General features: G+C 42.8%; 1 protein-coding gene across 4 annotated transcripts in view; it reads left to right on the top strand.

The window, feature by feature from the left end:
- The first annotated feature begins 1,442 nt into the window (after nucleotides 1-1,442).
- TCEA3 (transcription elongation factor A3) overlaps nucleotides 1,443-17,986 on the top strand; it is a 30,420-nt gene continuing 13,876 nt past the window's right edge. For 2 of the 4 annotated variants that reach the window (XR_016271854.1, XM_089478966.1), the window contains exons 1-4: nucleotides 1,444-1,686; nucleotides 16,317-16,379; nucleotides 17,330-17,435; nucleotides 17,714-17,840. Coding sequence is in view for 1 of the 4 variants with exons in the window: in XM_089478966.1 (XP_089335092.1) it covers nucleotides 1,618-1,686; nucleotides 16,317-16,379; nucleotides 17,330-17,435; nucleotides 17,714-17,840 (365 nt within the window). In the remaining 3 variants the exon portion in view is untranslated. Of the gene's footprint in view, nucleotides 1,687-16,316; nucleotides 16,380-17,329; nucleotides 17,436-17,713; nucleotides 17,841-17,986 lie in introns of all 4 variants that reach the window. The other 2 variants (XR_016271855.1, XR_016271856.1) reach the window with 2 other exon arrangements.

Genomic DNA, 17,986 nt, shown 5'->3' with positions numbered 1-17,986 from the left:
ATTACAACCATAAAACAAAACAATAATAATAATAAAACAAACATAAGTAAAAATCACATCATCCCCTTACCCACTTATGGCAAGAGCTGTGGCATAACTAGCAAAATTAACTTTATACATTTAAATTACAATTATCCTACACACAGCCTAAATGTATTTACCCAGCTTGATGGGGGCAATTAATTTACAGTTGTAAACCGCTTAGAGACTGCTCAGTGCGGTATGAAGTGGTATATAAATGAAGCTGCTATTGCTATTTATATGTGGTTAAAGTAAAATTTTGGTCATGTTTCTAAAGAAAATTTAAAATTTCAATTTTGGTTATTAGTAACTTAAATTTTTAAAAGCATTTTAAACATTTAAATTTAATTTTTAAGAAACAAACCAGGGCCTCTGCTTTCTCCTCCTACTCAGTCTCACCCATTCACACCATCTCTTCCACTAAGCTCCAGCATTTTAAATGGATGTAGGTAAACCGCCACACCATCAGATGCTCCATGGTAAATCCGATTATGGAACATTTCTGTGGTTCCCCCATATATATATATACACATACACACACACTCCCAGAAAGAAACCCAAGGCCTCTCACTAATAAAACTATTTAAATTTTTTACAATATACTGTATATGCATATACGTGTGTGTGTTACACACACGCACGTTTCTATAGCGCCTTTCTCCCAGAAAAGACTAAAGGCGGCTAACACCATTTTTAAAATGTACAATATAGTGTGTGTGTGAATATATATATATATATATATGTATGTATGTATATTTATATATAAACTACATATATACACACTATCTATATTGTAAATTTTAAAAGGGTTTTGTGCTATACTACTATAGTATATAATATATACTAGTGTATATATATTATTATACTATAGTAACATGTTAATATATGTGTGTGTTACTATATAAAGTATATATTACTATACTATAGTAATATATGTTGCTATATATGTGTGTGTTAGTGTATATAGTAATGTATATTACTGACCACTCTAAGAAATACTGTTACAGATAAGCAACCTGTCCATATAGATAGATAGATAGATAGATCAAGCATATATATAGTTATATATATATATAGTATATATGCATACATATACACACACTAGTGTATGTGTGTGAATATATATATATATATATATATATATATATATATAATGTATAGCATATACGATATACTATATAGTAGTATATATATATAGTACATACTACTATATACATAGTAAAACATTTTAAATGGTTTTATTAGTGAGCCGCCTTGGGTCCCTTTCTGGGAGAAAGGCGGCGTAGAAAAGAAATAAGTACACGAATAAATAAATAAGCGGGTGAAGCCAGGGTGCCCCTCTTCTTCTTCTCTTCCTCCTGAGGCCCGGCAGGTGGAGCCCGTCGTCGTCATGCTTTGATTCCTCCTCCTGAGAAGAAAATGGCGCCTCCCCTTGGCTCCTATATGTATCCCGCCCCTTTGGCGCTGCTCTGGCTGCCTTGAGGAGCCCTGAGGGGGACGAACTCCATGTTTTTGGGGGAGGAGGGTTCCTGGGCCGCTTCCTCGTTCTGGGGAAACTTTGTGGTTCTCTTTTGAGGGACATTTTCCCAGGGAGCCATGGGGCAAGCAGAGGAGCTCATAAGGATGGCCAAGAAGATGGAGAAAATGGTCTCCAGGAAGAACACGGTGAGCAGCAGGAGGCTGACGGGGCTGGCGGTGGTTCTGGTTGCGTCCACCCTGGAGAACTAACCCGGTTTGGAACCGCTTTAACTCGTCGTCCGGCTCTTTGCTATGGAATTCTGGGAGTTGGAGTCCCAGAATTTCATAGCCCTTGAACCAGACAAAGAGTTAAAGCGATACCAAACCGGGTTATTTCTCCAGGGTGGATGCAGCCTTTGTGTCTTTGTGTTACACAAGGGTACAAAAATGACACTAACTAACCAGGGAAACTGGCGAAGTTTATGGGGTTTTTATTTATTTAAATCTGGAGTCAGGTAAAAATTAGAGATTTTTTATTTTTATATTTACAAACCAGATTAAGGAAAGGAAGTTGCCAATGTAAAAATGAGGAAAATAATGGGAGTGTGTGTTGAAAGAAGGTGTGGGAAGCGACAGGAGGGTATGGCAATGTCTTTTAGATGACAACTTTAACAATATATACACACACACACACATCGTTAAAGTTGCCATAGGAAACTTTAAGGTTTATAAAGTTGTCATATTAAACCTTAAGATATCACAACTTTTAAAAATGCCTATATATATATATATACACACACACACTATATATATATATATATATATATATATATATATAGGCATTGCTAAAATTATCATATAAAACACACACATATTATATAATATATAGTGTTATAAAAATAAAGTATAAAACAATGAAGTGACTGCTTTGGAATCTTCAGAGAAAAGACTTAACAAACAACCCCCCTTTACAAATCCCAGAATTCCATAGCATGGTGGTGTGGCAGTTAAAGTGGTGTCAAACTGCGTTAATTGTGCAGTGCAGATGCAGCCTAGGTTTGGAGAAAGGGCCAGTGTTTTCCGGTTTCTTCCTGTGGTCTTGTCAGCAAAAGTGGTTGCAAGTTGTCTGGAGAAGAGGTGCCATGTTGTTTGGAAAGAGGACAAGGAAACACAGTCGAAGGAAAGGCATGGCGACATCTGGAGAATGAAGAAGCCTAAGACCCTGGGCAATCAAAATACACCTTTATATGTTTGCTATTCTTTAAAAGCAAGCACACACACACATATTTGGGAATTAGTTCTTTCACTCCACTTCTGTGCACTTTTTAGTATTCTCCCAGACACAATCCTGTCATGAAGAGTGAGCTGCGGGGTTTAAAAAGAGGGAATGTAGACAACAGGTGTTTGGCAAGAGGCCAGCCATGTAAATTTAATCTCCAACGGGTGTCTTTCTACACGGCCAAGAGAAGTAAAAATACTGTATACAGAAAAAGGGACGGGGAGAAAGTAGGTTGCATCCAGACTCACTTTGTAGAGGGGTGTGTGTGTGCCATCAAATCACAAATCAGAATTTCACAGGGTTTTCTTAGAATCATAGAGTTGGAAGAGACCACAAGGACCATCCAGTCCAACCCCATTCTGCCATGCAGGAACTCACAATCAAAGCATCCCTGACAGATGGCCATCCAGCCTCTGTTTAAAGACCACCAAAGCAGGAGACTCCACCACTCTCTGAGGGAATGTGTCCCACTGTCAAACAGCTCTTAGTATCAGGAAGTTCCTCCTAATGTTGAGGTTTATATGATATGCTGGAATATAAATGTTTTTTAACTGAATGTAAGGTAATTTTTCTAAACATTTTATTATTTTATGCTGACTGTTATGCTGTAATAAATTCATTCAAGCTCTCACTATCAGGAAGTTCCTCCTAATGTTGAAGTGGAATCTCTTTTCCTGTAGCTTGCATCCATTGCTCCAGGTCCTGTTCTCTAGAGCAGCAGAAAACAAGCTTGCTCCATCCTCGACATGATATCCCTTCAAATAGTTAAACAGGGCTATCATATCACCTCTTAACCTTCTCTTCTCCAGGCTAAATATCCCCAGCTCCCTAAGTTGTTCCTCATAGGGCATGGCTTCCAGACTCTTCACCATTTTGGTTACCCTCCTCTGGACACACTACAGCTTCTCAGCATCAGTATTCCAGGTGAAGCCTGACCAAACCAGAATAGAGTGGGATATAGGCAAGGAATATACTCAGAGGTGGGTTTGCCAGTTCCTTCCTCTGAAATAATAACCTACACTATCTGGGGCAGCCCTCCCCCCCACTTTTTTTTTTCATTTTTATTAAACATAAAAACCCAAAACAAACATATAAAAGAAATAAACTGATAAACATCACAGAAAATAAAAAGTCTTACAAGCATCATTGAGTCCATTAAACTACGTAGTTCATCCTATTCTACATAACAAACTCTTTATATCTTATGATCTTCTACTGTTTCATGACAAATACTGACCCCTCTCTTTCACTTTACATACTTTCATCATCTTTCTATGATGTTTGCATAATACATTCTAAAACTTTCCACACATTTAAATACTTTGCTTTCTCACCTTTCCATTCCCCCCCCCCCTTTTTTTAAAGGCAGTTTCTGTAGTAGTGAATTCAGTAGTTTGAGAATTGTGCAGCCCAGGAAAGCCAGTGTGCTGTTGTGGTTTGAACATTGGACTGTGACTGTGGAGAGCAGGGTTCGAATCTCCTTTCAGCCATGAAAACCTATTGGGTGACCTTGAGTGACCATAGTCTCTCATCCTCAGAAGATGGCAATGGCAACCCCTCTCTGAAGAAACTTGGCAGTTAAAGCAGTGTCACACTGCATTAATTCAGTGTAGATGCGGCAAATCTGTGGCCCCAATTCAGGACCTTTGGAGGCCCTACGCACTTTTGTTGCCCTAAATTTACCAGTTATCAGATTCTAATTTTGCTGTATTACCAAGACTAATCTATATCATTAAATTCTATTATTATTATTATTATCATTATTAGATAGGTATGTATACATAGAGACACAATGTGGTGTAATGGTTTGATTGTTGACTCTGGAGACCAGAGTCTCAGCCATGAAACCCATAGGAAGACCTTGGGCAAGTCACACTCGCTCAGCCTCAGAGAATGGCAATGGCAAGCCCCCTCTGAAAAAACTTGCCAAGAAAACCCTGTGATAGGTTCACCTTAGAGTCATATGCTGGATATGACTTGAAGGTAAGTAACACAGACACACACATCAGTTACAAGCCAAAGATGAATGTGGGAGTTTGCAGTTTCACAACATCTGGAGGGCTGCACAGCTGCTATCCTTGTTCTGTGTTGAGCAGTGGTTCCGAAACCTTGGTCCTCCAGATGTTTTGGACCTCAGCTCCCAGAATTCCTGATTGTTGGCCAGGCTGGCTGGGACCTCTGGGAGTGGAAGTCCAAAACACCTGGAGGACCAAAGTTTGGGAATCACACTATGGATGGAGAACATATAGCCCTCCCAATGTTCTTGGACTGTATCAGCCAGAGCCAACAGGAGCAATGGGAGCCCAGTCCAGCAACAATGGGAGTCACAGGGCCTGAACAGACAGGCCAAAACAAAGCTGCTTCAAGTCCCTTTGGAGGAATGCTGTTTAAATGCTGCATGCGTCCTAACAGGCCGGATGCTGCGCCAAAGCCATGCTCCAGTTCTAAGGACTGGAGCGCAGGTTTGGCTCAGCTTCTGGCCTCTTAAGAGCCATGTGTCATTTAAACAGCATACCTCCAAAGTGACCTGAAGCAGCCTTATTTTGGCCTGTCTGTCCAGGCCCACAATTTCCCTAACTTTTTGCTCTGCCTTTAACTGTGGTTTGGTCAGAGCATGGAGATAAATAGTGTCACCCATTCAATGCTGTAACTCTGACAAGCATATCTAGAGGAGCTGTGGCTGACATAGGGAACCTCATTGCTATGTTTGGCGCCTTAAAAGTGGATGGGCTGCTAAACTGACATTAGGATTTTATTTCTAATGGATGCAAAAGAGGACATCTGTGTCTTTGATAAGTGCTGTAGAAGAAGGATAAGGTGAGCAGGTATAACATGCATGACAAGCTAAACTACTTGATTTAATGGGCTTGGGACTGGAATAGGGTTTGGGAGGCAGTGGTCCTCTAGATCACCGCTTCCCAAACTATGGTCCTCCAGATGTTTTGGACTTCAACTCCCAAAAGGCTTAGTCAACTTCACCAGCAGTCAGGAATTCTGGGAACTGAAGTCCAAAACATCTGGAGGACCAAAGTTTTGGAAACACTGCTCTAGACTCCAAACGGCATCATCTCCTGGCTAGAAGACTGGGGTTATTCTGGTAAGTATGAAAAGTTTTCTGGTGTTACCTGTATATTAGTTTGGTTCCATTGTGTTTACATTTTTGGAGTTGTGTTTTGCTATCCAGTTTCATGAAAGCAGGGCCTGTGTTTGCAGTCGAAGGATGTTACCATCTGGTACCGATAAAACATTGCAAGAAATTTGTGTACTCTGCAGGAAGGCTGCCCCTTTGAAATTAATGTTTGATTCTCCTTGCAAACTTTGCTCCAGTACACAAGCTCTATAAATAACTCCTCCTCTTTTGCCTTTCCATGCCTCCCCTGAGGCTAATGTTTATACAACAAGGTGAAGGTCTTGCAGCAGCCCTTCTGCTTCTTCAGATAACCATAGCAAGAAGTAAAATATTCTTTCCTGCTTTTGGAGAGGTTAGCTCTACTTAAATTTTAGTGAAATGGCTCAGCCTTTAATCAGCCAGGTGTGTTATGCACCCCGGTACTGTTGAGATTGGATCTTCTGAAGGCTGGTTTTTTATTTTCAATTTTAAGGGGAAGATTAAAAATAAAAATGGAGAGCTATCCTTGTAACATTTGATGCCATCAGCATTGTAGATAGTCTGTGGGAAGATGTTCTCCTCTTTCAAAATACTTTTGTAAGCACATATGCCCACAGTCATACCTAGATCTAATTTGCATTGCAGAAGTAATGCAGTTTGATATGCTTTAACTGCCATGGCTCCATGCTATGGAATCCTGTGATTTATAGTTTGTTGTGGCACCAAACAACTCTCTGACAGAGAAGGCTAAATATCTTGCAAAACTACAGACCCAAGAATGTGCAGTGCAGATTCGACACTAGATTTGCTATGTGTGACCAAATGGTTGATATGTAACATGGCATATCTATTCCATCAGTCCTTCTACTGATGTTCAGGTAATTTTGTAACAGAAAAGGAGCCCTCCATGCAAAAGAAGGGCGCTGTTAGCCATGGAAGAAAAACATTGGGTGAAGCTGGGCAAGTAACATTCCCTCAATCTCTGAGGAAGGCAGTGGCAACCTCATCCTGAACAAATCTTGCCAAGAAAACCCCTCACCTTAGACTTGCCATAAGTCAGAAACGACATGAAGGCATACCACCACCACAACAGTCAGTAGTATATGAGGACTTTGGAAATTGTAGAATTACATTGAATCTTGAGAAAAGGTTTAGCCAGGCTATCTAGAGGTTATGGGAGTTGTAGTCTAGTATGTCAAGTTCAGGAAGCATTCTCTAAGCACTGCACCGCCCTCATACAGCTGTGACTATTTTTTGCAGTGCTGTTTGTTTAGGCAGGGGCCCTTGTTGTGGAAACTGAGATGTTACAACCATAAATCTTCAGCATTGTAGTTATTATTATTATTATTATTTATAGCCCGCTCAATCACAAGGAATCCGGGTGGGTTACAATAATAAAAATACATAGAAGATACAATAAAGGGTGCAATCACACTTACAATGTGCTTGTATGTGTTTTCCATGCCCTGTTTCATTCACATGTGTGAATGGATGGTGTTTTCAACAATTTTTATGGCATTTTTGACAGAAGTCATCATTGCCAAATAACTGCTGAAGTCCACCAGTGGGAAAAATTACTTTTTGTATCAGGGCAGTGATTTGTAGCATCCAGATTTTTTAAAAAGCATTTGAGTAGTGTTGTAGGCAACAGTTGCCATTTAAAAGTAACTGGTAACTACTGCCAGTGTAAGTAATTGAAAAAACTTCCAAGCTCTGTCGTTGTTTTTTCTAGTTGCTGTTTCTCCAAAAATAAGACACTTATTTTTCCTCAAGAAGACACACTATGGCATATTTTCAGGGGATGTCTTGTTTTTACGATGGGCCAATGAGAAGGGCTGTCCGTCTTCTTTACCACTCCGCGCTGGTACGCTGCATAGCCACGCCTATCACTATGTCTTGTTTTTGGGGTATGGCTTATATTGTGCAAATGCTTAGAAATCCTGCTACAGCTTATTTTATGAGTGTGTCTTATTTTCGGGGAAACAAGGTAGTAAGAAAATGGGAGCCCAAAGGAACTGTAAGTGCCTGCCATATCACTTTTTTAGCTTCCACTTTTCATCAGTAGTTCAGAATCTTGGTTTCTCAGATGTGGTTAGAATCCCAGAATCTTTCACCATTGGCCATGGTGGCTGGGGCTCCTCAGAAGCGAAGCCCAGAATTCATTGGGAATAGTTTGAGAGGCACAGTTCTATTTTGTGGAAGAAGAGGTCATGGGGAGAGGGAGGAGTGACTGTTTCTCCCTTCCCACCTGAAATTGGCATAGATGAGGTTTCTTTTCTGGTGATGATGGGAATGTACCTCTTTTATTTGCCCCAGAGTTAGCAAAGTTGTGGGAAGCCCTGGTGTTTCCCTGAAACCCTATGATTATCATGGGCTTTTGAGGCATGCTAACACCTGAATCGGACCCAACTTGGGCTGGCCAGCTGTTAAGACACCAGGTGGCATACCATCTCCCTTCCCCAAACTGAGCAGTGCAAGGAAAGGGGATGGCCCTTCTCTGAAACCGCCACCACTGACACATCTGTTACCTGCAGGAGTTTGGTGGACATGCTTCCCAGTGCACTGCCACTTTTCCAGGGGCCTGTCTGTGCAACCAAGGAGGAGATAGAGTAGAGGAACACCTAATCACATGCCAGTACTTTCAGAGACCTTTGCCCACAGGTTAGGGAGTCCCTTTACCCTTTTCTTTCATTGGTGAGCCCAATGGGGTGTGGCAATCATGGCTCTTGGGGTGTGCATGCTGATGTTGTGTCAGCTTGGCTGGCCCATGCAGACAATGCTGTGCCACTGCACTGGGCTTGGCCCAATGTGTGCAGCTGCCATCATGGCCTATCCAGGGCCACTGGCCCCAGGCACTGCAGACAAGGCATGAGAGAACCTGTAAAAGCATTCTCCGGTGCTTAATAATATCAGTTCCTGACGCTAGGACTGGAGATCCCCATTTAAGCAGCGATGACCACTGCTGTCTTTAACTGCAAATGCAAAAACAATAAGGAGAGGGAAGAGAAGTCCTGTGTTGAAATAAATGTGTGATGTGTCAAAAAATAAATAAATCAGAAGTTGGTTTCAGAAATATATTCATGTATAGATAAAGTAGTAAGATTCTCTGATCAGTGGATATATGGATGCCTTTCCAAACTTGAATAAGTATTTTTCCAGCGATGGAGGTGGAAACATCTTATAACGTGGGTTGATTCCATCTCTTGCTCCAAAATAGGCAGGAAAAACAGACTTGAAGGAGTCACCACCAGAGGGAGCGACCCCCTCCATCCCCCAGTCTTTTTCCTGCCTCGCTCCGAGTAGGCTGTGTTTTTCCTTTTCTCCTCCTTCTTTGTCTTAAAGACTTTAATATTTCTTCTAATATTTCTTCTATTCTTCTTCTATTCATAATCTGTTCTCTCCTGCCTTGACAACTACCTGCAAAAACAACTATGTTTTCTTTAGTCTTGCTCTATCCCTTTGACTTTCTAAGGGCTGAAACAAAGCCAGGCAGGGAGAGACAGTTCAGAAGCTGCTGGGCTATGAGTCAACTAGGCCCAACTCCAGCATTAAAGAAGAAGAAGACAGCCCAGCCATGTCTGGCTGAAGCCAGGTGTGGCCGGAGGAGGGAGATCCCTCTGTCCTGGACCAGATGCGCTCCGCTGCAATCTCCAACCCCAGGAAGGGGTCTGTGCAGTGAGATGGACATCCCGAAAGGAATTGGCGCGGTGGAGGAGGGAATATTCCCTGTCCTTAAGCAAAAGGCGCCACACCGCAGTCACCATCCCCAGAAGGGGTTTGGGCGGTGAGATGGACAACCTGAGAGGCCTTGGCGTGGCCAGAGGAGAGAACCACCTGTCCTTGGCCAGATTGCACCCACTGCAGACATCAAACCTGGCAAGAGGTTTGGGCAGTGATCTCAGAATTATGACTGGAGAGTTTGTTTCTGGCTTGCATTGCCAGTTTTAAATGAGTTTCTGGCTCACATTGCTAGTTTAAAAGAGTTTCTGGCTTGCATTGCTGGTTTAAAAGAGTTTCTAGCTTGCAATGCCAGTTTGAAAAAGATCTCAGTTGCACAGAAGTGCAAGTGGAGAGTTTCCCTCCAAAACCAACTGCCTCCTCCTCCTCCTCCTCCTCCTCCTCTTCCTCTCCTTCCTCCATGATGCACTCGGACTGAAGGGATCAGAGAGGGTTAACAAAAAGATCTGCCAGGTGCATCATCCCCTAGTTGGATTTTTCAATCACTCCTTTGGGAGAATTTGCCTAAACAATTTATTTATTGTGCTCCCCTTTTAAAAGAAGAAGCAAAGCTGCAACTTAAGGTGTGGCAGCCATTTTGATTCAGGACACCAAGTCAAAAGAACAAAGGCCTGCTGCTTCTTCTTCAGTCTGCATCTATTAAAACAAAATATTAACTGGAGTTCATTCCTCAAAAGAGGAATGTGATCTGACTATATATATATATATATATATATATATATATATTAAAAAATACAAATAAAAATGAGGGCCTTTCAGTAGCTCCTGAAATCTCTTAGACTTTGGGGTCTGATGATCTTTTATTATTACTGTATTTGTTTTTATGGTATTATTGTATAAGACAATTAATATATTGGAGTTTAATGGCACCTCGGTGCAATTAAAGCTGGAGGATCCTGATCTTCCTCAAGGGAAGGATTTTCCTCCCCCCTCCAAACCTGGGCCTTCAACACCAAATACTCCATTTTCATACAGATTTTATGAAGGTCATAAGTCCTCCATAGATTGTTATTGTGAGACCAAATTCAATAGCTCTGTGTGTGTGTATAGTTACAGCTCACGTCAATTTGTTATGGGAATCAGCAGATCCCACTTGTGATTGCCATAGTTTATGCTCAATGAAAGTTGTTTCTCCTGTTTCCATTTTTTCTAGAGCTATGTGTGGCCTACAGCGCTTGTTAAAAACAAACAAACAAAAAACACTTGAGGACATAATAAAGTTCTGCCAGAACATTAAGAAATGGTTTAAGATATTGGCTATTTCAGGAGACACTAGCCTTAATGTGATTTGATACAATCCAAGACCACAACTGGTTTAGTTCCAGTACAACAACAGATTTGATCAAAGAAATTGACACATAGATGTCCATTACAAACCAAATCTGACATTTCCACCTCGTACTGGGGACAAATTGCTTACAATAAAGTCTCTTGGCTGAGTCTAAGGACAACAAAAAGACCTTACCATCTTTTATTTTAAAAAAAGGGGGGTTCCTTTCTATAATACATTCCTCAAATGAAGAATGAAAGCAAGGCCCTGACTTTCCTGTATTGTCTAAATATGATAATGGAGAGCCTTTAGAGAGCAAGATCGTTCCCTCCATCTTTGTGACTGAACATTTTGTAGTGTTACTACACAATGGTTAAGATTTTTAAATAACATTTTTGAGGCCACCCCTCCACTCCAATTAGTCTACAAGAAACGGTCTTGATTTGCCATAAGGCAAAGGTGACTTTTCTTAGACCAGGGCCTTCAATCCTAGAGACACTCTTCAGAGCGGTCTTCACAAAGATATCAGGTAAGAGTGGGATAAACCTGCCACATTACACCTAAATTCGGTGTCTGTTAATAAGCTTTATCATTTACCTTGACAGGTAATGGCAAAACTGCAAATCTAACCGATGGATGACTCAGTATAACCCCTGGGTTTCTCCCATTTATACTCAAGCTTTACAAGACACACATTCCCTCTCTCTTTCACACACATACATATGCAATATACATGTATATATACATACACTGATGAAAGAACAGATAAACGGTCATAAACAGCATCCTCCTTGGCAATTAGGGCTGCTTCAACTATATCATTTTCTCAAGGGCCGACCTTATGTGGGCTAAAGATTTCATGAGATCCCTCATAATCAGGTGAACATAAACAAAACTGCTGGCATGTGGATGCCATTTCTAAACAAAATTTGATAATTTCATTGGTGATAAACTCAACAATCACTGGATACAATATTGATAAAATTAATGATAAGGGAAAATCATTTGCTTTTTCACATAAAAATAAAAAATGAGGTCCCTTCACCAGGGACAATCCTCCTTTTTTCCCCATAGATACAGTTATGATATTTGTTTTACAAGAGACAATAGGTTTGGCAGACAGTGGTCTGAACATGGGCGGGTTATAGACTGCCCATTTGGGGCGGGTTATAGACTGCCCATTTGGGGCAGTCTGGACCCGCCCCTTTCCCCGGAGTATCGGGGCTTCAGTGGCTACACCAGCAGCTGCTGAGGCCCCGATCCGCCGCTTTTCGGGCTGCGGGGAAGCAGCAAAACGCCGCTTCCCCGCAGCCTGAAAAGGGGTGTCCTTGGGGCTTCAAGCCCCAAGGACACCCCACGGCAGCGGGGAGGGGGAGAAAGGGGCCGCTTGGCCCCTTTCTCCCTTGCTTCACTGGGCGCAGCCGTCTGAAGGCTGCGCCCAGCAAAGCAAAGCGGCGCCGAGGACCAGGAAGGAGCTCCGAAACGGAGCTCCTTCCTGGTCCACAGAAAGGGCGCCCTAGGCGCCCTGCCGCGGATTGAGGACGTCACGTCCACGCCGCCCCATCTAGAGGCGGCGCGGCCGTGATGTCCTCACGGCGGCGGCCATATGGAAGGGCCGCTGCCGTTTAGTGCGTGACGGGCACGCACTAGGGTTAGGGCGGTCCGGAAGCACCGCCCTTTTGTAATCCTAGTGCGTGCTCGTCACGCACTAAATTGCCGGTGTGTAACTGGCCCTAGTTACCAGCCTTACCATCAGTCCCAGGCACTGCTTCACCTAAACCTACAACAACAATGTAAGTGACAATACCTATCTTGTCAAACAATGACACAAATAGCCTCAGTCCTGGCTGATTGATGCTAAAGGGTGGGAGGAAGACTGCAGTCTTTCTTTCATAACAAATTCAGAAGACCTGTGGGTCCTCTGAACTCTAAAAATTTGCTCACATATACATATACCATTCTCATTACTATTTCATTGCTTCCTCAAGATACAGGAAAGCAAAGATTCATTGGCTGATACATTGGTGGGTTACAGACCGCCATTAAAATACGGAGTCAGTCCGTACTAGGGTTAGGAAGGTGCGGTGCTTCCGCACCCCCCTAACCCTAGTACGGACTGAGTTCGTACAAAATGGCGGCTCCCCTTCCACATGGGGGCCATGATGACATCACGACCGTGCCACCTCTATACGGGGCGGGGCGGACGTGACATCATCGGTCCGCACCAGGGCGCTTAGTGCGCCCTTTGCGCAGACCAGGAAGGAGCTCCGTTTCGGAGCTCCTTCCTGGTTTGCGGCACCACTTTGCGTCGCTGGGCACAGCCTTCAGACGGCTGCGCCCAGCGAAGCAAGGGAGAAAGGGGCCAAGCGGGGCCTTTTGCCATTTCCCCGCAGCCTGAAAAGTGGCGGATCGGGGCCTCAGCGGCTGCCGTTCTAACAGCTGAGGCCCCGATACACCAGGGAAAGGGTGGTCTGTAACCCGCCTAAAAGCCACAAGACGTCTGATGAATATTGGAACAATTAAAAACTGTAAAAACAAAGAGGCTTTTTTAATTCTACATTTAAAACAAACAAAATTTAGAATGAGGTGCTAGAGCTAAAATGGGTCAATTGGTTTATTTAAAAAAAAAACAGGTTCAGACTGGAGATTCTCCAGAAAACCCTGGATGCACTTCAGCTCCATGATTTTGTGTGTCCCTGTTCTTAGTTGTAGTTGTTTCTGCATCCCAATTCACCTACCTCATCACAATTATCTACACACTGCTTACCAGGGAAAGCTTTTTCCATACAAGGCTCTACCATTCAGTCTGTTGTTTTCTTCAGTGACACTCACTACACTGATAGAGACACATTGAAACAGTGAGATCTTCATGTATACCCATTACTTCACAATGGCCTGATCAGATCTGTTTCTCTTCCATAAGATGTAACAGATGTCAAGTTGTGCTTTCCTTCCTATCCAGAAATGGTTTTCTGCTAACTCATGAAAATGACAACCTAGTTCCATTTCAGAAGCTACAACACTTTGGAGTGGTTGTAGATGCATTGCTGACCAAAGTCTACCTGACCAAACAAAGGGTAAGATCCATGAAGAACACCTTCAGGCAGGTAGGTTGTTCTCAGTTATCTGATCTAGTGTTACTGGCGCACCTACAGTGCCTGATCTGCTTCAATTAATAGTTTGTCATGAACACAAGGAGCCTAGAGTGGTTCCTCTAGCTATTTCAAAAATAGATGTCACAGATAAATCACATGTTCTGACATATACCAAATAAGTTCAAATCCCTTTGAACAGTGGTTGTTGCTGCCAATTGAGAAGGATTGTCTGATTTGGCCACTGATGGCGTTCCAAATAATGGTGAATGCCAGCTTAGGGCGATGCTAATCATTTTGTTACTCTCAATAAGCAAAATGAATAAATAAAAAATACGACCAACAATCTCTACTCCACAATATAAATTGGCTTCAATTAAAACCAATAGTGTTTGTTTTCAACCACAACTACTAACAGCTCAATTCTGATTCAAATTGACAAGTTAACATTAAGGGTTCATGTACACCAAATGACTGACCCAATCCAGGTCACTGATGACAAAACCAACATTTCTAATAACTTGATTCAAGAAATGATTTCAACATAATTTTAATTTAATTTGTTTTATTTATATACCGCTATTCCAAAGATCATAGCGGTGAACAGCAAGTAAGCTAATTAGCAAGTAAGCTAATTTGCCCCCAACAGTCTGGGTACTCATTTTAGCGACCTCGGAAGGATGCAAGCCTGAGTCAAGCTTTTTGTCACAATCAAAACAAGGCATTGATAAAACTGTGGCTTGTCTTGGATGCATTTTAACATGCTACAAGGAGATTGAGATATCTCTGTTGTGATCAGTTGTTGATCACTCCATTTACAGTGCAGCTACTTCCTCTGCAGTACCAACAATCACATCCATCTAAGATAAATGTAGGACATGACAATGGCCTTCATCTTCCACATTTACATGCCACCTCTGTTGAGTTGCCTTGAATCAAGAAGAGGCTTCCTTTGGAAGACACATCTGGAGGTTCTCACATAAGTTATATGCCTCAGTTCACCCACCCATTGGTTTGGGGAGATTTGGTAAGTCCCATGTTATAGGATGTTTCCACCTCCATCGCTGGAAAAAGGAACATTGGTTCTTACCTGTGAGATGTTCGTTTTCAGCGATGTAGGTGGAAATATCCTCCCCACCCAGAACTGAGGAGGCTGTTTCCCTTGGCTTTGCAAGGGTTGTTGTTAGTATTTTTAGTTTGACTTTATGATAGTTTCTATTGATTATACTTAGATTTGCATTAAATGCTCTCTTGGGCCGGTTACACACCAGCAGTTTAGTGCATGACGAGCACGCACTAGGATTACAAAAGGGCGGTGCTTCCGCACCGCCCTAACCCTAGTGCGTGCCCGTCACGCACTAAACGGCGGCGGCCCTTCCATATGGCCGCCGCCGTGAGGACGTCACGGCCGCGCCGCCTCTAGATGGGGCGGCGCGGACGTGACGTCATCAATCTGCGGCAGGGCGCCTAGGGTGCCCTTTCCGCGGACCAGGAAGGAGCTCTGTTTCGGAGCTCCTTCCTGGTCCGTGGCGCCACTTTGCTTTGCTGGGCGCAGCTTTCAGACGGCTGCGCCCAGCGAAGCAAGGGAGAAAGGGGCCAAGCGACCCCTTTCTCCCCCTCCCCGCCGCCGCGGGGTGTCCTTGAGGCTTGAAGCCCCAAGGACACCCCTTTTCAGGCTGCGAGGAAGCGGCGTTTTTCTGCTTCCCCGCAGCCTGAAAAGCGGCGGATCGGGGCCTCAGCGGCTGCCGGTGTAGCCACTGAAGCCCCGATACTCCGGGGAAAGGGGCAGGCCCAGACTGCCCCAAATGGACGGTCTATAACCCGCCAGAGTTTGTTTTCTATCCTTGGCTTTAATATTGACTGAGGGATGGAGGGGGTTGCTCCCTCTGGTGGCAACTCCTTCAAGTCTGTTTTTCCTGCCTATTTCGGAGCAAGAGATGGAATCAACCCACGTTATAGGATAGTTCCACCTACATCGCTGAAAACGAACATCTCACAGGTAAGGCCACACAAGATGCACTGATGCTATCTGTAGGTAAATTCAGAATCATGGGAATAGAATTTAAAAGTACCATTGGCGTCTTGTCTGTCCCTCCAAAAGCTCCAGTCCCTATAGAATAGAGGTGGACAAATTGAGCCTCCTCAGATGTTGTCAAACTTCCAAATCCCATGAAACTTTTCATTTGACTATGCTGATTAGGGCCAATGGGAATTGCTGTCCAACCACAACGGAAGGCGACATGTTCCTCGCAATTGGAATAGAACATTATGGAACATCTTGCATGAGATAAATAAACAAATAAGTGTTTAAGGCATGTCAGTATGTCTCATGGGTTTCCCTCTTCCTAGGAAGGAGCTCTTGACCTGCTAAAGAAGCTGAACAGCTGCACGATGACTATTCAGCTTCTCCAGGTACCACAGCATGGAAAATGAAGAAAACATGTTGAGGAATCTGAGCATTGTTGCATTTATCCAATCATCTCTCCAAGAAGCTCAAGATGGTGGATTGATTGATTGATTGATTGATTGTATTAAGATGTTTTAGAACTGCCCTTCATCCTTACAGATACTGGATAGGCAATTGCATGGGGAGGAGGGACATGTTTTGGACCTACTGATCTCCAAATGCTGCCATAGTACATCAGTGGCACACTAGAAGCTATGTCACATCACTTCTGGGTTCTATTTCATTTGTTCTGCAGCTAATTTTCAAAATGTTATTGGGAGGTCTCAAAGCAACTGCATTTAGTGTGTTTGGGCTAGTTTTGGGTTAAAAAAATTAATTGGGATGGATCAAGGTGCTTTGGGGGTGGGAGTGTCAGAAACACATGACCAACCATTGTTTCTTCTCTTCCCCATTTTATCCTCTCAACAACCCTTTAAAGTTTGTCAGGCCTACGATCACACAGAAGATTTCATGGATGAATTATAATTTGTACCTGGATCACATGAGTCCTTCTCTACACTTTATTTGCAAGGGTCTAATTTGTATCTAAATCTTACCATAAGAATAGTTTTATATTTAGCAGTTTTCTCCTTGGGGTGGCATCACACATCCCAAGACTTTAGCAAAATATTTTTTTCAATGGTGAATCAGTTGCACACTTGACTGAAGTTTGTATTTGGATCAATGTTTGGCTCCAAGAAGTGCATTGTTATGCCAACCTGGCAATTATTTTAACCTATCCATGAGGAGAGCAGAGCTTAGGAAAAATTCTTTGTTGGGCTACAACTCTAATTATGCTGGCAAGGAATTCTGGGAACTATTGTCCAAAATGTGACTTTCTGAAGGGGCCTGTTTACAAAACAGACACTTTTACCTCTCTGAGCATTAATGCTAATTGTTCTGTTCCTCCTTTCAGACGACAAGAATAGGCATAGCTGTCAATACCATCCGTAAGCACAGCCAAGATGAGGAGGTTGTAGCTCTAGGAAAAGTCCTCATCAAGAACTGGAAAAAGTTGCTAGGTAAGAGGTGGACAAGGGCGTCCCAGAAAATGTGTAGCAGGTCCTCTTACGTTCTTATGATGCAGAAGGCACTTTATGAATTGATTGCCTTGCAATAGGCTGCAAAGTTTGATGACTTGGTGGTAGATAAGTGCTCCTCAGATTAAATGACTGGGGAGGAGAGCATGTTGTAGTTGAAATTGAGTGATTTCACTCACCAAGTGTATTTACACACTGTAGTTTTTGCAAGCCATTTAAAGGCTGTTAATAACAGTAAATCAAATGCCATTTTCTTTCAGAATCATCACAGGACCAGAAAAATAAAAAGGAAAAAGAAAAAGGAAACCTCCCTGGTCTGCAAGTTGAAGATGCACTTTCTCACCAAACAAACCTTTGCAAAAGTCCTGATGGAAAGCCAAAAGACAGGTATTGGCCTGTTAGGACTATCTTAGTTCAAATAGTGACAAGTTATGGCCAGCCACATGTTGGATTGCACCTGCTGTGACTCCAAAATTGTTTATACTGGCTAGAAGTGATGTCAGGTATAGCGCAACAATATCTGGAGGTCTACA

Source organism: Sceloporus occidentalis, unplaced genomic scaffold, assembly GCF_023333645.1.
Source record: "Sceloporus occidentalis isolate IW3139 unplaced genomic scaffold, rSceOcc1.0.p SCAF_13, whole genome shotgun sequence".
NCBI lineage: Eukaryota > Metazoa > Chordata > Lepidosauria > Squamata > Phrynosomatidae > Sceloporus > Sceloporus occidentalis.
Note: the sequence above shows the minus strand (reverse complement) of the source record. Positions and strands in the feature narration are given on the sequence as shown.